A 24,173-nucleotide genomic window follows, 5' to 3' on the forward strand; every position below is an offset into this window, starting at 1 on the left:
GGCTTTAATATTCCTGGAAGTTTTTCTTTTGGGGATCTCTTTCAGGAGATGACTGGTGAATTCTCTTGATTTTTATTTTACCCTCTGCTTCTAGGATCTCAAGGCAATTTGCTGTATTATTTCTTGAAAAATGAAGTCTAGGCTCTTTTCCTGGTTATGACTTTCAGGGAGCCTAATAATTTTTAAATTACTTCTTCTGGATCTGTTTTCAAGGTCAGTTGCTTTTCTAATGAGATATTTCACATTTTCTTCTAATTTGGGGTTTTTTTGAGAAGAGTTTTATTTCTTCCTGATTTCTTGCAAAGTCATCAGCTTCCTTTAGTTACATTCTGCATTTGAAGGAGTTATTTTCTTCAGAGAGCTTTTTTATCTCCTTTTCCAATTGGCCATTTCTGCTTTTCAATGCATTCTTCTCCTCATTTGCTTTTGCTTTTTCCATTAAGCCTTATCTGGTTTTTAACATATTATTTTCTTCAATATTTTTTGTATATCTTTCACCAAGGTGTGGATTTGGTTTTTCATGATTTTTCTGCATTGCTCTCATTTCTCCCCCCAATATTTCCTCCATCTTCCTGAGTTGCTTTTCAAAGTCTTTTTTTGAGCTCATCCATAGTCTGAGTCTAATTTCCTATTTTCTCTTGGAGGTTTTGGATATGGAAGCTTCGATTTTGTTGTCATCTGAGTATGTGTTTTGATCTTTAATGGGACTAAAGTAATTCTCTATGGTCAGATTCTTCTTTTTCTGTTGTTTACTCATTTCCTCAGCCCAAGACAACACTTCTAAGGCTTTGGGATTTTTTTTGGGGGGGGACACCCCATTGGGACCTTTATTCCTCCAAGGTCTTATGCTCCCTTTGCCTGTGCTTTGATATGCAGATGGCCCCCATACTTCCCTCTGCCCTGGAGCTATAAGGAGGATCCTGCTGTCTTAGTATAAAAGCCCAAACTGCAACCTGGATCTGAATGTAGAAAAACAGCAGACCCTGACCCCTTACTGTCTCTGGGGGTGCAGGCTGCTTTCTCCAGATTCTTGCTGCAGATTCTGCACAGTTGCTCCTTACTCCACACTCATTCTGGTGTAGCAGAGTTCTCTCTCTGCCCCTTCAAGCTGTTGCTGGTGATCTCTGGGCTGGGCTGGGCTGGACTAGGCTGGGCTGTACTGTGGCCACTGCTTTTTTCCCAACCCTGGGGCCTGGTGAAACACATCTTTCCTGCAGAACTTCTAAGCTATGTTGGACTGGGAAAATGTATCACTGTCTTTCTATGGGTACTGCCCCTCTAAATTTTGGCTAGAGTCATCAATTGTTGGCTTTTGGAGGTTGGGGGGGAAGGAATTCCTGGGAAATGCTGCCTTCATGCTGCCATCTTGGCTCTGCCCCAGTAGGAGAATGATTAAAATTATTTTGTAAATGGTAAATTTAGGCTAGCTGTCAGGAAAAAAACTTGTTAATAATTAGAGTTGTCCAGAAGTGAGAGCTGTTGTAGTCTTCAAACCATAACACCACAAATCAGAAGCTGATATATTCTTTTGGTGCTCACTTTCTAACATGGTCTGAGAGATCTCTTCCAATTCTAAATTTTGTTATTTTCTGACTTAAAATCTAGCAATATTCTTTCAACTATGTCATAGTATCGCTTTGTCATTCCAGTTCCTTAAGTGGATGTCACTTACATACAGTTTCAAGAAGTATAACAAGCACTGGTTATAAATATAAATCATGAAAATAATTTTTTTTACTAAAAGAATTCCTTTAAGTCTCAGGTAAAGTCCCACCTCTACAAGAAGCTTTTCTCAACCCCCCTTAATGCTTAATGTCTTCCTTTTGTTGATTATCTCCTATTTATTCTATATATAATTTGTTTGAGCAGAGGTATGTACAAGTTTTTCTCTCATTCAATTGTAAACTCCCTGAGAGCAGGAACTCTTCTTGTCTTTGTCTTCAGAATTTTAGAATAACAGTTGGCAAATAGAATGTGTTTAATAAATTATTGTTGATTAACTGACTCTTGTATTATCATTAAATATTTACTGAATAAATAAAATCATACAAATTCTTCCAGAAGAAAATGGTGGAGAAATTAGAGCTACATTATTCATTGGTAAGAAAGAAAATAATTACATGGTATTTTGGAGGGATATATATTGTAGAGGGGAGGGTTGAATTCAAGACAGAGTCATTAAGTAGTTAAATAGGATGGGGTGACTTACTTCATTCTAGGGCAGATAAAATTTCCTAAGACTTGACTCAACAACAACAATGATGATGATGATGATGACAATGACAATGACAATGTTTTTTGTCCTAGAGTTATGCCTAAGCTGTTTTCAATGACTCTGTGAAAGATAAACTTAAATCCCAATACTCATATTCATTTTTTTAAAAAAGCAGCATTTTATCCATTCATGTTAGAGTCTACATAACATTAAATATGAAAGAATAATAAGGTAATGGCTAAGTCCTTGAACTTTTTATTTGAATTCTCTAAAACTGTGAGAAAAATGATGTAACAGTGATGATATAACTATTACAATAATTTAACTAAATGTGGAGTAGAGTTCTTAACTCTTCTTAGATCTCCTTCTCAAGACTGATGGGCCCGGTAGGGGTATTTTCCACAATGTGGGCTCTTTCTGCAGTCTTCACCACCAGTTCATTATTGCAGAATCAAGACTAGGAGTTCCTGTTATGAAATCAAAGGGAAGTCCTTATACTCATCTACTTCATCAGAACTCCTCTATTCCAATGGATATTCTACTTGAATTTATTTTCTCCAGTGGTTAACAATTCCTTTGATATTGAATTCCAAACAAAAGAAAACCAATGTCTCTGACTCCTGCTGACCATTCTTTCATACCCATTAGTCTCAATGCTACTCCCTATGTCCCTCTCCTTATTTGCCCACTCTTAACATTGTGACTTCTGGAATGCCTCTTGTATAATTAATATACTTCCCCTTTTTAATGCCTCGTATTTTCATATCCTTTCAATATTCCTCCAGCTCTCACTGAAACCTGAATCCCCCAGATGACTCTGGCCTTCCTTTCCAATGCTAGTTGCACTTTAACTATTCTCTATTCAATGATTTCAAACACAAATCAGAATACTCCCAGGACTCTTTCTAGATTCTTCATTATCACTAGGTAACTTCAATATCTTTAAGATTCAGTTTACCTCTCAATCCAGGTTGTTCTGGCACTTCTCTAGTATAGACTTTTTGATGCTCTCTCAAATATTCTCTCTTCCCAATTTCTTGATCTCAGTTCCTAGATCCAAATCCTCCTTTCTACCTCAACTACATACAAAGATGGCCATACCTTTGACACCATCAATAAATTGAAAATTCCTTTATCAATCATAATCTTTTATAATTTCATCTAGTCCTATGCCTTACAGGACTTGTAATTTTATTCACCACTGAATGTTGTCATTCCCCTCTGTCCTTACTATATACTCCCTTAGTTTTTTTTTATCTTTAGCCTTTGTTAAACAGGTTCAGCTCTCTCCTCTTTTAATTCCTTGGGCTCCCTCATCTTATTATACATATATGTATGTATATACATACATATATGTATATATATACATACATATATGTATATATGCTTTACAAAACCCAAGCCCTGCATTACAACCACTTCTTCACTTCCAATTATATACTGCTGAATGAAGGTGGAAGAAGTCTTGCAACTGTGCTGTGGGATCCCATTGCAAATTTATGTTATCTAATCACAACTGGGACCTCACTGCAATAAAAAAATACTTCTACTTCCTCCCAAATTAATTCTTGTTTCAAGCTTCCTCTTCAGGATACTAACAGAACCCCTTCCTCCTGTTTTCTCATTTGTCTAATGCTTTATTTTTTTTAATTGAGTATATTCACTGAGAGCTCTCTATTCCGTCCTTCTCATCTGACTTCATTTTCTCTCTCTTACAATTTTCATCCCCTACTATTTCTTGATTTCCTCCTAGTTCTAATTTAGAGGGAGCCCTCCTCACCAAAACCAACTCTTCCAGTCATATACTTGACCCTCACCCTTTTCCCCAGCACTACTTTCTCTCTAATCTTCAATCTCTCAGTATCTTCTGGTCCTTTCCCTGCTTCCTACGAACATACCCAAGTCTTCCCTATCCTCAAAAACCCCCTTTTTATGGGGCAGCTAAGTAGTACAGTGGATTGAACACCAGCCATGGAGTCAGGAGCACCTGAATTCAAATCTGGCCTCAGACACTTAATAATTTCTTAACTGTCTGACCTTGGGCAAGTCACTTAACCCCATTGCCTTGCAAAAAAAAAAATCCCTTACTGTATCCGCTCCATTCCTGCTATCATTCTAGGACTTTCCTTTAAAAAGTCACCTACATTTCATCAGTGCAACAATCGGGAACAATTTTGGGCTGTCTGCAAGGGAGAGTACCATCTGTATCTAGATAAGGAGCTGTGGAGTTTGAACAAAGTGCAAGGACTATTCCCTTTAATTTAGGAAAAAAACAGATAGCTTATTGTCTGATCTTGTTACCTCTTAGACTTCTCTTCTCTTTGGGGATATGATTTCTCTCTCATCACACCCAATTTGGATCAAGGTACAACATGGAAACAAGCTAAAGACTGACAGAGTGCTTTCTGTGGGGGGGGGGGGGAAGCAAGATTGGGGGAAAAATGATGTAAAACTCAAATAATATCTTTAATAAAAATAAATTTTAAAAAGTCATCTACATTCAGTGACTCTACTTTCCTTAAGTTTTCTTCATAGTCTTCCATTTTGTCTTCTGATATCACTCAACTGAAACTTCTCACTCCAAAGTTGCCAGAGATATATGGATTGCCAATCTAATCTCCTCTTCTCTACCTTTCCTGTAGCTTGATATTGCTTTTGACTTTGCTGACCATCTTATCCTCTAGGATGCTTTTGTTATTCTTTGGGCTTTCATGATAATGATTTCCTACTCTGTTTGTAGTTCACATTTAGTTTACACATGCAATTGATTGATTCTGTAACCTAAAAATTTCTCTTGCCTGATAAAAAAAATCAGTGTAGGGTAACTTGATGGACACATTAATCGACATTGAAGAATACAAGATATGTGTATATGTGTAAATTTATATATATATGTGAAACATTATATATATATGTATTCATACATACATACATATTTGAATGTAAGGTCTTTGAGGGCTTGTCCAACTTTCTCATGTTGACCAATTTACTCAGTCCCAGGAAAGGAGGTACAGAGCTGAGTGAATTAATTGCCCCCAGAGACTTAGGACTTGGTTTCTGGAAATCTGGTCCAGGTGGGGAGAATCTGGGCAATATGAGGGAGGCTGATGGAAAGTTTAAATATTTTGACCATGACCATAAATAAATATGGCAGATAGGATTTGAACCCAGGTTTCTCTTGACTCTGAGTTCTACACTTTTTTTTACTATTAATGCTGCCTTTAAGAAAGTCAGAATTGAAATTAAATTATTCCTCAACTTTTTCAAAAAAGATTTGAATAATTTTCAGTTAATTTTCAGTTCTCATATTTTCCATGTTGAAAACTAAATAGCTAATCCTTTACCCTCAACCTCTATTTGTAAATTCTCTGAAATAACTATATGAAAAATTCTCTTAAAACTCCATGATTCTGGCATGGTAATATTATTTAAATATTACAGTTACTTAAATGTACAGATTTAAATAATCATGTTAAGATTTTTAAGTGATACTTTTTCAAGGTAAATGCTAAGGTACACTAAGCATTGCTGAAGACTTTCCTTACTTACCAAGCCATAGCCCTGCCATTCCACAGAGGAAGCCCCAGGGTAGGGCTGAGAAAGATGACCAGTGCTCCACTTTGGTAAAGTATAGGATGATTGGTGTGAAGGAGATGAAGATTAAATTAAAGAAACCTAAGGTGGAAAAAAAGTGGGCTGCTTCACCAAAGTTGGCACTTCCAAGAAACATCTTAAATAAAACCTAGAATGAGAGAAAGTGTTACTCAGAATCTAAGTTCACTGTAATCAAAGTGCTGAATGGGAAGGAAAACATACCAACTTATGAGTTCAAATTTCCCAGTGACTATATGCAAATATTTTTCCTCTTTAGATTGTAAGCTTCTTGAGGACAGGATCTAACTTCATCTCTCTAGTACAAGGTTTTGCATATGGTAAGTGCCAATGAGATAAGATTTGTATAGTATTTAATACAGTGCCTGAAGCCATAAAAGGTACCTAATAAATGCTTCTTCCCTTCCCTTTCCCCTCCCCTTAATAAATATTTGACTACTTAAATTTCTAAGGCTGATCCAAAATGAAATGTTAAATGTGACACATTATTCATATAAGTGAAGAACATTTATAGAATATACCGCTTCCATTTTCTGAACAGTTAGGATATTATCATCATGAATTTACCAAAAAGTGATTGATTGTTAGATCAATAAAATTACACACCAGCTCTCAAATCTTTCTTCAATTATAACTTGAGAGGCCATTGATTCTTCATGAGAAGCACATGAGATTTATTTCTTTCTTGTTTTGACATGCAATGAAACTATTTTTTACATGGGAACCTTGTCATTATCAAGAAAGACAATATTGATGCCTTGGATTTACTTGGCATCTATCTTCTTGAAAGTGCAAGATGCCTTCAAAAATATTGTGTTTATCTTCAGAATCATTTTTATTATTTTTTTCTGTGTAATATTAGTCCTGTGAGATATAAAAAGGGCACTATCTCTTCATTTCTCCCACCACCACCCCAGCTGGAATCTCTTAGACTTCTTCATCATGCCCTTCATGGGTACCTTCTACCTCACCCTGCCTCCTCTTTCATCTTCCTTGTATGTGTTATCTTTCTTTGGGCTATGAGTTCCCTAAAAACAGAAACTGTCTTTATTTTTCATCTTTGTATCCTTGCACAGTGTCTGGTCCCTAGCCATAGCAGTTACTTAATAAATGTTTATTGACTGACTAAATGAGTAACTTGCCTGAAGCTTTAGATCAAAACTAGCTGAATTTTCTACATTAAAATATATGCTATTTCTTTTTTTCAGTTTGTTTCATGTGAACCTGTGATTTTATCAGGAGAGCAAATGTAACTTAAAGTATTAGGATTTGCTGAGTATATACTTAGATTTACTTAAATTAAAGATTAAAATAAGATTTACCTAAATACTTAGAGTATTTAGAGAGATAAAATGACTTGCTCATGATCTCATTACTAAATGGTATGTCCCATACAGACAGAAACCTTGGCTTTACTGATTATAAAATAATAATTGTTATTACTATTAATATTATTAATAGCAATAATAATAATAATAATTTTAGTGCTTTTTAAGGTCTTAATGAATTTTGCATACATTTTCTCATTTGATCAGCAGAACAACCCTGCAAAGTAGTTACCTCATTTTACAGAGTAACAGCTGGTAAGTGTCTAAAAAAGGATAAGAATTTAGATCTATAGTTAGCCCTGTAGTTAGCAATAATTCCAGAAGTTAACTTTAGCATCAAAAATGTTGTTACACTGTCGTTACTCTAATAGTCTATTATGTTTTCTCTAGCAAGACGATACTAAACTGGTCACATGCATCTCTGGGCAGTCCCAGTTAATGAGAAAGTCAAGGATGAATGTTGAACCGGGAAAAACTCTTTAAACTTTTCAAATGGAATCACTGGAAATGTACCCAGAGATGTGGTAATAGTGAAGAATCAAAAATAACTGGAAGTTATATAAAAAGAATTTTTTACCCTTTGAGTGGTTTTTCAACTAAATACCAAGATTAGTAGAAATGGTATATTTGCTAATGGTAATTTAGATGGTAGCCAAAAATTAAACTCTTTAAAGAAGAGCTATAGTGAAATCCCTGTAAACAAACAGAGCTTCTGTTTGCTTTCGCAGTCAGGGTCTATTGTGACTTTTCTGCATAGGATTTCCATTCCTAATAGTGAGAACCCTGTGCTACAAATGAGAAATGAATATATAATAGACATTGTCTTTGAGGATCAAAGAGAGGTGTTATGCTCGTGATTTGCTGCTAATATAAAAGTAATAATAAAACTAATAGTAATGCATGTACTACTTTTTTAATCATCAAGTATTCTATTTTTCCCCCTCTCACCTCTCCCCACCAGAAAGGAAAAAAGAGAGAGGGAGAAAGAAATAGATGGAGAGAGAAATAGGTACAAAGAAGGAGGAAGGGAGAAAAGAAAGAAGAAAAATGGAAGAGAAAAAGAGGGAGGAAGAAAGGTCAGAAAGAAGATAAGAAAGAAGGAAAGAAGAAGGAAGATAGAGGTAATGAAGGTAGGGAAGGAAAAAAGAAGAAACACTCAATATTATATAAACAAAATCAAATAAAACATATTACCATGCTGATCTCATTAAAAATTTTTTATTTTGAAAATTAATTCTTTATCTTTTTCATGAGCTGGGTAGTGTTTTTTATTAGACTTTTGGGTGATCATTAGAGTTATTAGTCTTTTAAAATTGTTCATTTCTATGGTATTGATAGTATCATATAAATTGATAATCTGATTCTGCTTGCTTCATTCTGCTTACTGCATTCTGCATCAGTTCATACAAATCTGTTTCTAAAATAGTTTACCTTGTCTTTTTAACAACACAATAGTATTTAATCACATCCTAATTCCACAAATTGTTCATCCAGTCTCTAGTTGATGAATACTCTCTTAATTTCCATGTTTTTTTCACTTTTCCCTGCCTTAATGTGAGTGAAAAATCATAGGACTCATATAAATCTCTTCAAGTAAAGGCACTAATCTAATTTCTTTTATAAACATGGCCCTATGTAATTTAAAGAAAAGATGATCAAGTTGGGATTCTAAAGATAAAGGTTCCACAAACTACCTTAATATTTCTTGCTAAAAATACAAAATGGCATGTAAGGTGAGATCTTATGACTATATGTTATTGTAGATAGAAAATTGGCCTCAGAGTCAGGAAGTACTGAGTAGGTAGTCCCACTTCAAACATACTGACCTTGGACAGGTTACTTGATCTCTTGGTGCTCTAGGCAACTCTCTAAAACTGTAAGTTATAGAGAAAGTGCCCATCTTTTTGGCAGATGGGGTCTTCTCTAGAAGATTCTTATACCAATAAAATAATAATCTCAGGGTCAAAACAAATATGCAACATATAGTAGGTACTATATAAATCGTTATTCCTTTCCACCTTCCCTATTTGTATATTTTCCTATCCATGATTTTCTTTATTCTTTTTAATTGAACAAATTTAACTTAATGAAGCTTCATCACTTACCTTATATAAAGCAGAAGTAGATGCAGATCCAACAGCAAATGCCACTCCTATGATTGAATCAGCATGAAAATTATCTGCATATGCCATCATTACGATGCCGGTGATTGCCATTATTGCAGCAACTATCTGCCAAATGAAAGATGAAGACAGGAAAGTTGGGTACCATTTTGTCTCCCAGCAAAAATATCACAATTCAATTGTCCCTTGAAATTGCATGAAAGTTGCCAAATATCCCCTAAATAACTTTTCCAATTTTCCTAGTAGTAAGAGATGCTGACGACAAAAGGAGTCCATCATAACAAGTATTTAAGTATGTTCATTAAAATCCCAAGAATTAGTGATCTAACTGGTCTTCTTTCTCATCAAGTGAGCACAATTTCATTTTATTCTTTTGGGTGTGCTGGGGTCAGCTCAAAATGGTTTTTATTGGTTTTCAGGGCTGTTGTATTTTGTTGATTGTCTAGATTTAAGAGAGCCTCAATAACACAGACTGAACTTAAAAGTTTATTTTTATTTGGTAAAATTTTAATTATTATAATAATTATCATTTATATAGTATCTTAAGGCTTGCAGAGTACTTTACATCCATTATCCCATTTTACCCTCACAACTTCTAGCCTATCTTCATCCATGGTAAATAATTTGGCCTCAATCAACTCAACATTATAGTAAATTTATTGTTACTCTTTCTGCATATTATAACCTGGAAAGCCTTAAAACATGAAATTCCCCAACTGATTTTGGCAAAGCACTTGTGCAGTCTGATGGGTTTTTCAACTTGAGTTTTGAGTACTGTATAAATTATCTAGTTTGTGAAGGATATTGGCATAAATGCAATTCCATATTCCTAACTGGATAAGCAATTATTATGGCAGATGTAGCCTTATATCTATTTAACAATACACTTGTATAAGGATGATACAAAAGAAAACATCTTTGTTGATGACTACATCATCATTTATGAAAGGATGCTTTATGAAAATAAGCATTCTTTTATAAAAATCAGAGGAACTTGGCAAAAAAAAAAAAAAAAACCCAGAAAAATAGCCAGGTTGTCAGAAATGAAAAACTGTCTTCATAAGATATTACATGAAGGACTCTTTGATATAAGACATTTTCACATTTAGTCAATGTAATGTGCCCTTAAGCCACCAGTGTTCAAACTATAGGGAATAGAATTTAATACATATATTATGAGATATAAAAGGAAAATTTCCAAAAAAGAAGTAATAGGCTCATCAATAAAGATAGTTAGGGGGTTACCTCAAAGCAGTAAATAAGGAAAATCTGAAAGATTTATCTTCTCTTATGATTTGGAGATTTTTAGCTCAAATAGGATTTTAATAAATAATCAGGGATAATCGTTTTCAAATTCAGATGAAGAGGTATCAAATATTGTCCCTCTTAACTTGTGAGTTAATACAATTTGAATATGTGGCAAATTAGTTAAGCTACTAGGTACACATTTATTCCATTGAATTCTTTTCAAAAAAGGTAAAAATCAGAGAAAATAATTTAAATAAACATCATTCTCTCCTGATCCCTTTCATCCAGATTTATTTTGATCAAATGGATGAATGATTATTTCAGCATTGATTCTTTATGGGCTTTAAAAAACATTACCTGATACTTCATATCAAGTTCTTTAAAGTATTCCATAGTTACATTCTATTAACTATACAAGGGCAAGGGTAACACGAACATTCTCTTAATTTCCATGTTTTCATAATTTTTGACCTACCATAGCTTGATGTGAATGAAAAGTCATAGTACTCATATAAATCTCTAGAAGTAAAGGCATTAATCTTATTTCTTTTATAAACATGGCCCTATGTAATTTAAACGAAAGATGATCATGTAAAAAGTGAGAATTATAATTTATAGATAATGTCTATTCACTATAGCATGACATGGCAACTCTTACTTGGAGACTGCTTATTAATTTAATAAGAATATATGATTGAAAATTCTAATTCTATTCTGAGATTCTAAGGATACTACTTGATAATGATTTTTTTTGGTAATTTAAGAAACTATGGTGATGTCCTTGAAGATCCACATTACAACCACAATTCATGCCCATAAAGAGATAGAATTGGGCTATTTAAGTTGCCACATCAATTACACCAAGTGTTTTGTCTTAGTGGAATATAATATTTCACAAGAGTGCTGTAAACAAGATTCCTAAAAAGGGATATTGTGAGAAAATGTTCTCTTAATTTCATGTGCATAAATTTATATGTGATACAGATGATAAATTGGCTTATATATAATATTTTCATTCAATTCACTGAAATATATGGGAGATTTGTCGCTACAGGATCACATTCTAATCCAAAGCAATTTTTATAATTCTCTTGCAAACAAGATTGTTGGGAGAGTTTAGTTAATTTGGATAATTTGAGAAAATATGAGATATAAATTTTTAATGATCTCAATCATTAATTCACTATGGGTATATATACATCTATGCTTTGCTTCATCAATGCAGAATGTAAAACGTACAATTAAAATTCTCGGAGAATCACCTCAGCATAGGATATAGATTTCATAAATTTTTAGAATCCAATTATTTATCACAAAGGGAGGTAACTGGTACTGATTGAGGATGGTGGGAAAACATAGGATTGTCTCTTTGAAATTCAAATCATTTAGATTCTGCTTATATGAAATTCTTAACTAGAATGTTATTGATAAAATCTGATTTTGACATTTATCTATATAATATTAATAAAAATAGCAATAATGTTTCTCTATAGTATTTTTAAAAAATACGTGAAATATATAAATGTAATATACATTTATATTATATATAAATATAATATAGATTTATAACTGAATTATTCCTGGGAAAGTAGGTACTATGATTATCCTCATTTTAAAGATGAGGAAACTAAAACAGACAGAGGCTAAATGATATTCAGAATCACACAGTTAGTAAGTGTCTGAAGCTGAATTGGAATTCAGGTCTTCTTAACTCCAACTTCAGTGCCCTGTTCTCTATGTTTTTCATAAATTAATGCATATTTTCTGAAGGATCACTAAAAATTGAATTGCTTAGGTTCTATATTAGGTCAGTCAGTTCTAGCTTGTATACAATCAAGGAGATTTTTAAAAATAGCAGAACAAAATTAAACAAGAGGAAAAGACCCTCAAAATGCATTGTTTTAAAAAAGAAGGAATCCTTAGTTAGTGAAAATGTTTTGCTACATTATGATCACAAAATTATCAATCACGTTTTTTAACCTCTCAAAACATATCATGTCAATAACAGCCATATTATCCCTGGGTTGAAACAACTATCCAAAGGGGAAGAATTAATCTTACTCTGTGAACAGTATAATACTATATAATTTCTTTCTTGTGTCATCTTTACTGCCTTCCCCCCCAGCTTCAGTCCTTGGAATAACTCTTTGATTTTCACCCTCATCATGTGGTGACCCCAGAATACTAATAAAATCAGTAGCACTATCAACATTTTTCTTTGAGAAATCAATCTTATATTTGAAACAGTTCAAGTAAACCTTCCCTGATATCCCCTGATTGGTTGCTGCCTTTCTGGCACTCTACATCCCAAAGAAAGCTTCTATAGAATCTCAAAGATCTGAATAATCATGTCTACCTTTTGCCCTTAATTTTACTTCTTGAACCCGATGGGATCCAAAAGTATCTTGATTCTTGAAGATAGATCGTTAAGGGTAAAAGCCTATTTAATCTCAGTGGTAAAATGAAAGAAAAGAAATGCTCTTTTTTTTTTTAACTTTCTTGTCAAGGCACAGATTAATCAAGAGCAATGGAGAGCAAAGAAAACATTAAGAACTACAAACATATATTCTATTCTATTAACAAAAAATAATTAGCAAAAATTTAAAAGTATTTTGTTCTCTCTGTGAAAACTTTTTTCAAATAATCATTAAACTTCACTAGATTCTCAAGCTAAGACTCCATGGAAGTCATGAAGGATTCCATATCTACAAAAGTCCAAAGAAAAGAGTTGAGTGCATAAGAATTAAAAGAAGTAGGGCTATGATCATAAGGGTTTAGATATATTGCCAAATGAAAATCACATTGCTTCTCCCCTTGACATTCATGATGAAATCAATTTAAAAGGGTAGCATTGAAGGAGAAGATTTCATGAAATATTGCTGTAGGCAGAGCACCAATATATAACAACTGATTTTATGTATATGTAGGCTGATTATATGTATATAAAACTCAGATTTTTTTATATTAGTGTCAGAGATTCTTTCTTCTCTGCTGGATGCTTTCCTAAAGCACCTTCTGGTACTATCTTAATGGGGGTTTCTCAAAGAGTTCAGAGCAACTGCCCTAATTTACCATAATGTAGAAAGAATCCTGGAAAATATCAAACTCTGTCCCACATATACTATTCATTGCTTGATTTTTTTTTAAATTCCTGGAAAACGGGGCCACTAGGTGGTGCAGTGGATAGAGCATCAGCCCTCATGTCAAGAGAACCTGAGTTCAAATCTGACCTCAGACACTTAATAATTACCTAGCTGTGTGACCTTGGGTAAGTCACTTAACCCCATTGCCTTAAATAAAAATTTGAAAAAAATAATTTCCTGGAAAACCAAAGTCTCCTCAGTGAAATCTATAGCTATTCAAAAGAGATCAATTTGAGCATCTTTTCTGAAAAACTAAAGTTGATAAAAATGCATATTTTCTAATTATGATATGAAATTGGTCAGACAACCCATTGAATCCACCAGTATACTTGAACAGACACTGTTAACAATTGATAATGAGCTGTGCTCAAAGTTGAGTAAGAGAAAGGAATTAACAAACGGTGTGGTATGGTGAATAGAGCAATGACCCAGAATAAAAAGTTGAATTTAAATCTGGCCTCAGACACTTACTAACTTTGTGACAATGGACAAGTCACTCCTTGTCTTAGATATATCAAATATAAATTGGGGGGGGGGTTATTGCAAGGATAAGATGGAATAATATTTGTAAACACTTTGCAAACCTTAAAGTAATATGTGAATGCTAAGCTTTTTTATTATTAGCAGGAAAATACTGTGTTTTCAAGTATTCTAAGGTCCTTGATGCTACTTCATGGGTATAGGGGCACTGTTTCTCGGGATAGAGGCATGATTGAGGTTACTTTTAACTTCTTCATAGTATTACTCTCCCTTCAGGGACTTCTCTCTGAAGAGAATCTCAAACAACAAGTCAATTCTCTTGAGACTGAAAGCCAAAAGACTAGAATCTTGTTTCTTTCAAGCTCTCATTACCTCTGACTTAGAAATGCCAATAGGCACTTGGAACAACAAGAAATCAATCTCCATCAGTAAGGATGGTCTTATTCAAATAGGCTTTGAGTCTTTGTTATAGTACAAAAGATCATCTTATAGATTTTGCTGTAATCTTAGTCATAAACTATGACTTCAAATCATAAAACACAAAAATATTAGAAAGATCAAACTTACAGACCAATATTAAAGCAGGGGTACTTGTTGACAGATTTCAGCATATTACCAATGATGATTGATATTCAAGAATGTACACAAATGGCATCATCAAAGATAAATATATAATTAGAAAAAAATGTGTCAGTAGAAGAGTGAGGGTTAGAGGTGATAGATGTGATTGTTTTATACTAAATGATACAATCAAGATAGATGGATAGAAATTTTAAAATTCTTCAGCAAATAAAGATATTCTATGAAGTATCAAAAAAAGATGTGGACACAAATCACATGGGATGGGAAGATATGACAGGATTCCAATTTGCAGAAGTAGAGGTAGAACCCACACTAATGATATCACATGTCTAGTCAACTATCCAATTAAAAATAAACAAGAAAAGAAGAGATAATTCCAAGTCTCCAGTTGAAATTAAATAACTGAAATCAAAAAAATACTTTTTTTCCCCTGAAATCCAGCTTGCATCACTCTGGAATGTGATGTATTCATCCATTGAAATATAGGATAATTATGAAAAATAGGTTAAACTGAAAAACTCAGTAAAGTCCATGTAAAACTCTGAGTTCTTCCATATCTCACCTAGAGCCAATATTAAATAATTGTATTTTGTATAATGATTCTTGAACCCTTATGTGACTAGAAAATATATGGATCATGACCTGAATATATATATATATATATATATATATATATATATATATATATATATATATATATATATAAACATTCTTTAAGATAATACAGTAGATAAAGTGTTGGACCTGGAGTCAGAAGAATTTGGGTTCAAATTTGGCCTCAGAGACTTAATCTCTGTCTCATCGTCCTCATTTGTAATGGGGTTAAATAATAATAGAACTTCTCAGAATTTTTGTAAGGATCAAATGAGATATTTGTAAAGTCCTTTGTAAACCTTAAACCATTAAATAAAAGCACCACCACCACTACCACTACTACTACTACTACTACTACTACTACTACTACTACTACTACTGCTGCTGCTACTACTACTATCATCACTACTACTACTACTACCACTACTACTACTACTACTACTACTACTATTACTACTGCTGCTACTGCTACTACTACTACTACTGCTACTGCTACTGTTACTGCTACTACCATCTATAAATTATTTCCTCATGTGGAAAAAGGACATATTTTGGATGCCAGAAGAAAATTTTTCTCAAACATTTAGGGTTTAGGAAGAGTCAATAGATCTGTAAGAAAGAAATTTTAAAACCAGTTTCCAGCAAAGTGGAATAGGCAACAGAATATGAAACAGAAGTCTATTCATCTTAGAGATCAATATTTTATTAAGTTGTAACCTCTGGTCACTATGAATTTGAAAAATTCCAGTTAAGGTATATAACACATATGGTATATAGCAAGTACTTAAGAAATATTTCTCAAATTTGAATTTTCATGAAGGTTGTTAATTTTCATGAAACTTTCTAAATTACCTGCAATTACTATTCAAAACTACTCTTTGAATATGAAAACTATTCATGAGTATGGTTAAAGTGATTTACTTTTCATAACAGAAAACTAAATGTGTCATACTTTATTTTCTCTGAGTTGTTGAGCTTATATTTCATACTTGGTGTCAATAACCTAATCACTATAACTTTTATGATTTATTTTGAGCATTGCTTTCTGACCAACTGCATTATTATATGAAATTTATGCTTACCACTACTTTCATAGCAACAACCCCACCCAGTTCTGCCCATGAGTCTGCTTTGGCATTAAAAATATACAGGTGGGTCTGACCATCTTTCTTGGACCCCTTGGAACTAAACAAATGAGGATAATGACTAGCCATCTGTTTCTCAACAACTGGAGCTGTAGATTGAACCAAAAATACACTTTTCAGCCAAATGTCTGAAGGCAAATCCAGTAGCTGAAAGAAAGCATTCTAACTGGATGGATTTTGGAGGAGCTATGCTTTGAGATTATTTATAGATGCAGGAGACAAGTAATAGATGTATTTATGTTGTTGGTACTGTATTTCTCTTTTAATTTCTCAAATGACCTAATTATACATGTTCTCAGGTCTCCACAGGAAAAGAAATGCTGATGCTGTCAAAAGACAAAATGCTGAATGTGTTTTGAAACTTCTCATATACCATGGCCTGATTATGAGCATCATTAAATCTCACTTTGACATTTTTCTGAAATATGACACTATTTAATATTCACAGAAAGAAATGAAGCAATTTCTGATGGATAAGTAGGAAAATATCTGACTTCTATAAGCAAGTCTGTCATTAATTCTCAATACCTTGTTATCTAAAAACCAAGTACTAGAAAGGTTAAGTGACTTGGCCAAAATCACACAAACTAAAAAGTAGCAAAATTGAGGCTCACATCCATAGCCTCAGATTTCATTCATTGCCCTATACCACGCTGCTTAATTGTGTGTGTGCAATTATTTTTATCTGGAGGATCATAAATAAATATGACCTGCAAATAATAGAAAAAAATAATCTCCATTGCTACAACAACAGAGATTTTCTCATGGAGAAATCTAATGGTTTATATTCTGGAATATAAATCATCCTTTTGACCATGATGGGAACACCCATAAAGCTCCTTATACTTCTCTTACTCCCTTACAATTTTCTATAGTAAGGAAATAAAGACATCATTATGACTACATGGGACCAACTTGCCTCTGGTTAAGATTCACTGGTGAGAAGAGCAGTCAGAATATATTTTACAACTAAGTGTGCAAATGACTCCCGCCTAGTTTCATTTGGGTCCTAATTCTAAAATTACCTACTAAAAACATTTTTATGAATCTTTTTCTCTTTTCCTAGGAAATTAATTTACATAATTGTTCTCTGGGATTAATGCTTTTCTATCAAGAGCATTTGACACTTATTTAGTATCACCTGCAAAGATCGATCTAGATATTTAACCTGGAAAACAGAATGTATAAGGTGGATATGATTAAATTTAAAAATAGAAGGGACTTTTAAGTTTATCTAGCCCAACCCTCTCCTTCCCATTTTACTTCCTTGAAAAAACAAGACCCATTGAGATTGAATGACTTAGCCCAGGTCAATCAGTCAAAGTCAGGATTCAATCACAAGTACTAAACACCAAATATAGGACCTTTTCACAGTGTCCTAATAGCTGTTTTTTAGTATTCATATCTCAAAATAGATAATATTCATAAAGTGCTTAACAATATCTTGTCCATGTTTATTTCTTTCCATTTGAAGATTTGTCATGTAGAAAAGGATTTAATAATAGTAGCTGATATTTCATAGTGCTGACAATGTGCCAAGTGTTTTAAAATTAGTTTTTCATCATTATCTCACAAAAATCCTGGGAGATAAGTGCTATTCTGAGGCAAAGATGTTAGGTGACCTACAGGATCACTCAGCTAGTATCTAAGGCTGGATTTAAACTCGGGTCTTTGTGATACTATTCTCAGTGCTAAACTCAATGAGTCATTGTGTTTGGTTTCTAGGAGACAGAACTAGGAACAAGGGGGTAGTAGTTGCAAAAAGGTAAATTTATGGTTGATATAAAAAATTCTATAATAAACTAATAAATATACTGAATGCCATAACAATCCAATAATTAGAGCAGTTTGACTATCCCAAGAGACAGTGGGGTCCCCTTTACCAGGGGATTACAAGTAGAGATTAAATGACTATTTTCCATGTCTATTATAAAAATTCTCATTCAGGTAAAGATTGAGGTCTCAGTTTTTTTCCAACTAACATTTTATTATTCAGAAAGTACTTATTCCAACCCAATCCCCCAGAAGATTGAGCAGTTCCTTGATCAATTTAATAAAGTTACCTTTGTTTGAGATCTCACATTTCTCTCTATAGAGTATTGTGATGACCATTGCTCCCTTCTTTCAAAGATTAAAAGCCATTTCTTGAGTCTGTATACTCAAAATTTACAACTCATTGACAGTGGGTGTTTGAATACAGATGACTGAGAATTATTTGACCAGCAGGTGAAGATCTGAGTTACTCTTTTTAACCTGGGCCTATCATTAGGAAGTTGCATATCTGATTGTCTTTTTGGAGAATTATAAAGATAATTGTAGTCCAGAGAAAGGAGATCTGATAAAAGATTTTGGCCCCAGGGACTGCCAGTTCAGGGGGAGTGATGCTCAATCATCAACACTACCAATTAATTCTCCCACCCCAGAGACTGAGAGTAGTTGAACTTCCAAGAAATCAGAAGCATATGTGGTAAGGAGTCCCTGACCTCAGTTATGGAGAGATAGTGATGCAGAATCTTAGTCAGAAATTCCATGCATCCTGAGGAATTCCTGGGCATGTGCCTTCAGAATGAATATTATGAGTTCCCCACTCTAATTTTCTAGATAGAATCATTCCTAAAGAGTTTGAGGACTTGCCTTTTAAGCAGAGGAGTAACAACTCACTGGGTTTGGGGGTGGGAGAGTGAATTTTCTTGAGAATTTGAGAAGTTAGACTTAGAGAGAAAGAGAATGGGCAGTTCATGGACAAAAGCAGAGTCTACAATAAAAGGGATGGATGGATGTGATCATATAGCTAGACAAAGAAAGTACTGAGCCATAGTACAAGGGGAACAGAAAGCCTGCACTTTGCCTTCCACTACTGCCATGAGTTATTTGAATGGTACAAAGGTAGAGCTTCTCTCTATCCACCCTACATTCGTTCCTATATTGAAGGAATCTAATTTTTTAGGGTAGTAACACAAGATTAGAGGCCTGAATGGTTCAGTAACTGAAGAGCACAGTGGATAAAGGGCAGGGCTGAAGTCTGGAAGATTCATCTCAAACACTTACTAGCTGTGTTTCCCTAGGTAAGTCACTTCATACTGTCAGAAATGAATTAGGGAAGTCTTTATAACTTTAATTAAGGGCTTATTGGATTTTTAAGCATAAATTGTTTCTTTTTAATCTTATTTTCATTACTTATACCAGAAGTACAACAATTTTTAATATTCATGTGTATTTACTTGTACCCTTATCTGCTTATATTCATATTCATATTAATGAACTTTAATTTACTTCATTTCCAAGTGGATGATGGAAGAATTGCTCTTTGATATATAACTTCAAAAAAACAAAAAGTAATCTGAAATATAGTTAAGACCCTTTTAAAACAAATAATGGAAATAGATCATTGAAAAACTTTTTTTTAAAAAATGACTATTTGGTAATCTATTTAGGATAAGAAGAGGGTGGTTGATTTGAAAGCAAATGCCAGAACATTTTAAGATGGTAGGGATGAAAGGAGGAAAAGAGAAGATTTATTGAAATCATGCAACTAAGTTCTTGGTGGAAATTGTATATCTTGTTTGCCTCAGTTCACATTGTAAGGTGTGAGATCCCTAAGGCGTCTTCAAATACAGATTTTGTTTTCATAAAAAATATAGACCAGAATAAGAGGCAGAGTGAGGGAGGCAGCAGAAAGAACACTGGTATTGGAAAAAGAGGCCCTGAGTTCAAATCTTCCTCTCTGACTTATTAACAATGTGATTCAAGTCGATAAACATTTATTAAGCAACTTCTATTCCCCAAGAACTACCCTAAGCACTAGAAGTCACTTGGCCAATTTGAACTTCAACTCTTCATCTGTAAAATGAAGTAATTAAGACCAGGCAACCTTTAATAATTCTTTGGGCCCCAAATCTGCAAACTTATGATATTATAGATGCACATTTAAGAAAAGTTAGGATATTTTAAAATCACATATTTCATTACCCTTACTCCCATGAACCTGTCTTTCAGAACAATCCAAGAAAGTAAGAAGACAAATGCTTTGTTACAACAGAACAGGGCAGAGACATCTGTGGCGGTCAGTTTCTTTAAAGCCAGTAAATACAGGTAATTAGTCAAAGTCCATAGGATAGAAAAGGGAGCAGTCCTTTTAAGAAAGAGCTTCAACGTCAAACCGTCTTCCCCAAAAATCCGACTGCATTCCCTAGGAGAGAAAAGAGGTTAATACTCAAATAGAATTTTCCTTCATGTTTCCTTGAATATGGAATCACAAAATAACATTCATGACAAAATCCTCTGGGGGAAAAACACATGCATGCACAAACAATCATTTATCTTGGAAGTGTGTTTCACCCAATTTTCCATTCTGCAGGTCACAAATAATTCAGAAGCTTTCATTATTAAAAAGTTCATTAGATTTTCTAAGGTATAGACCCACCACTGTCTATTCCTAGTTAGGAGGAGCAGCCATTCAACATTAACTATAGGAGTTGCCTAGTACCATATCAAAGCAGGTCAGATAATTATGGAAACTGGTAATTTCTTAGGTTTTTTTGGGCAATTGGGATGATTGGAGGAGGCTTTTCTTTTTTCTATGCTCAAGTAATAGTGCAAAGGGAAAATTTGAACAAAATCTTGATTTTTTTGGATCATTTAATGCATGTTTAGGTTACAGATAAAATAAATAATTGATGAAAACTATCATCACTGCCAATATATCACACACACACACACACACACACACAAACACAAACACAGACAGAAAGAGGCTTTATAATCTTAGGACACTAATCTTTCCTTACATGTTTAGGATGGGGAGGAGGGATTGTGGGGAGTGGGTATGCCATCAGAACTGAGAAACCTTTTCTTGGTAGATGGTAAAGTCTAGTTATTTATTTTAGACATAGGTCATCATAGAAATAGACAAATGAGAAAAATAAAAATTGACAAAAATATTGAATATCACTAAGGATATTTTTGAATAAATGAGTGAATTTTGTGTTATTTTATAAAGGCAATTTAGTTAAATGTTCTGTTTGCCTGATTTCTAATTGACCTAATACTCGAAGTGAAATTTCACTATGCTTATTAGCCAATTCCTTCAAAATTTTAAAACTGGTATGCACATAAATATAGCTTCCATAAACTGAGAGAGTCAAGTTAGAAGACAATTTTACTGAGGTCAAAGCATTTGAGCAGTTTACACTTACAAATTCACCTATAATAATAGGATTATTTTCTAAGATAAGATTATTTTCACATTAAGTTAGTTACTACTCTAGCAACTGTATCAACAGGAAGATTTTATAGATTGATAGATCAATAGATAGGTATGTGTATTCTAGTTTATACATATATGCATATATATGTATATATATATATATATATATATATGTATGTATGTATGTTCTGTTTTACCACAAAGGGAAATGTCAAGGAATGATTAAATAATCCATACACAGTATTTTTAGACAAAAGAATGTCCATTAACATAAAGTTCATCTGAAAGTCATATTGCCTTGAACTATTAAATTCCATTGTAAAAATCTCTTTTCATCCCTCTATCTTCACTCTTACTTAAACACATAACCCTACACCCCAAAATCCTATCCTCTTGTTAGCTTCAAAAGAGAGACATGTTTGTAGTTCCAGTGAACTATTGGGGGAAGATTAAATTTGTATGAAGAAATTCATTACACTTCATTTTCTTTGGAAGTATATTCTTAGAACCAAACTATGAATTCTAAAGATAAATTTTGACTTGAGGAGGAGAAAACTTCAATGCAGAATTCAGTCAAATCCAAAGGTTCAGAAGTTTTCTAAATAGAAACAAACACACAAAAGCATACACATTTACACAGAGGTAAAATTGATGTTTCCCCACAGAATTTAATAGCCTGAGGTAAGAATCAGAACTCACAAACAGGACTTGGATAAAGCTTTAGGAATCCTTCTTACACTGATACTTATACTTTAAAAAAATTGATTGTTTTGTATGAATACTCTTGCATTGTTTATCTTCCTACTAGGTAGAGTCACCATAACTCCTAGAGTCACATAGAAGATCACTTAATACCTATCACAAAAGTGCTTTTATTTTTAAACATTCCTTTCCAAATATAGGAAAATCTTATAGGTCTAGGTGGTGGCAATGATAGCCCATTCTTATATCTTACCTGATATTCCATCTTATATTGATAAGTAATATGCAAGTCCTTTGTTAGATTGTTAATTTGTGTGGACCTGCTATTCCTTCAGATTCAATATAGGAAAAGAAGGACTTGTATCTAAAAGAAGAGATTCACCCCATGTCACCCAGCAAGGAAAAGATAGAAGAAGAAAGCCCAAGTGATTCGTTGACTGAGGCAATATTATTCAGCAGTTTTTCCTTTATTTTTTCTTCTTTATTTTAATCACTGTTATTTCAGATCTGAAAAAGCTATAGCACTTTAAGATTTTTGATACTTAAGCATTATTAAAATGTATTTCATAAATTAAATGGATTTTTTAAAATAAAGATTCAAATAAAACAAGCCATTCCTGGGAAAGAAGCATCAGAATATCAAGCCAAGATGAGTAAATACATAGGAAAAGAGAGTTGGACTATGACATAGAATGTAGGCATACCTGAAACAATTGTCTCATAATTCCAGATAATCTGTCATTACCATCCTTAATAATTCCAAAAAATCTATAAAAATTTTCCTTAAAATTGATAAAATGAAATTTTTGTTTTTCCTACCATACTGTCAAAATCTGATAAAACTGAATTCTCTAGATATTAAATGAACATCAGAAATCTAAATGAATCTTAGATAACATTTAATTTCATGTTCTTGCTTCAATTTGCATTTTATGATTAGGTTCTAAAGAAATCCTGACACTTTGGACCTTAACGTTAAAGGGCTTTTCTTCTTCTTGTTCTTTTGTGCATATATATATATATATATATATATATATATATATATATACATATATGTGTGTGTGTGTGTGTGTATACATATATATATACACACACACATATATGTATATGTAATTGTTCAGTTGTTTTCATTGTAATTGAATCTTTGTGACTCCACTTGGGGTCCCCTTGGCAGACATACTAGAGTGTTTTTGCCATTTCCTTCTCTAGTTCATTTTACAGATGAGGAAACTAAGACAAATAGAGTTAAGAGTCTTGTCCAGAGGAGCGGCTAGGTGGCATAGTGGATAAAGCACCAGCCCTGGAGTCAGGAGTACCTGGGTTCAAATCTGGTCTCAGCCACTTAATAAGTACCTAGCCATGTGGTCTTGGGCAAGCCACTTAACCCCATTTGCCTTGCAAAAAAACCTAAAAAAAAAGAGTCTTGTCCAGGATCACACAGCTATTAGGGGCAGAAACCAGATTTCAATTCAGAAAAATGACTTCAGGCCCAGATCTCTAGCCACTGCACCATTTTGCTGCCCATTATATGTGTGTGTAAATTTATGCAAATATATATATATATTTATGCATATATATATATATATAAAGAGTGTGTGTGTATTTTGTTTTTTCCCTTTTATCTGTCTGACTTAATAATGTCTGCTTAACCATAAAGTAAATGTTTTTCCCCTTTCCTTTTCTCAATTTTTTAAAATATTCTTATTTTAAATTTTGAATTTCTAATTCTCTCCTTCCTACTCACTGAAGGCAAGCAATATAATATCAGTTATACATATGAAATAAAATAAAACAT

At 33.4% G+C, this 24,173-nt stretch overlaps 1 protein-coding gene across 2 annotated transcripts in view; it reads right to left on the minus strand.

Annotated features, from left to right (window-relative positions):
* SLC35F4 (solute carrier family 35 member F4) overlaps positions 1–24,173 on the minus strand; it is a 48,497-nt gene that overhangs the window by 15,361 nt on the left and 8,963 nt on the right. The window contains exons 3-5 of one of the 2 annotated variants that reach the window (XM_074235898.1): positions 20,440–20,659; positions 9,261–9,386; positions 5,765–5,957 (exon numbers count right to left, since the gene is read on the minus strand). In XM_074235898.1, the coding sequence (XP_074091999.1) occupies positions 5,765–5,957; positions 9,261–9,386; positions 20,440–20,659 (539 nt within the window). The remainder of the gene's footprint in view (positions 1–5,764; positions 5,958–9,260; positions 9,387–20,439; positions 20,660–24,173) is intronic. The other variant, XM_074235899.1, reaches the window with a different exon arrangement.

Source organism: Macrotis lagotis, chromosome 4 (assembly GCF_037893015.1).
Source record: "Macrotis lagotis isolate mMagLag1 chromosome 4, bilby.v1.9.chrom.fasta, whole genome shotgun sequence".
Taxonomy (NCBI): domain Eukaryota; kingdom Metazoa; phylum Chordata; class Mammalia; order Peramelemorphia; family Peramelidae; genus Macrotis; species Macrotis lagotis.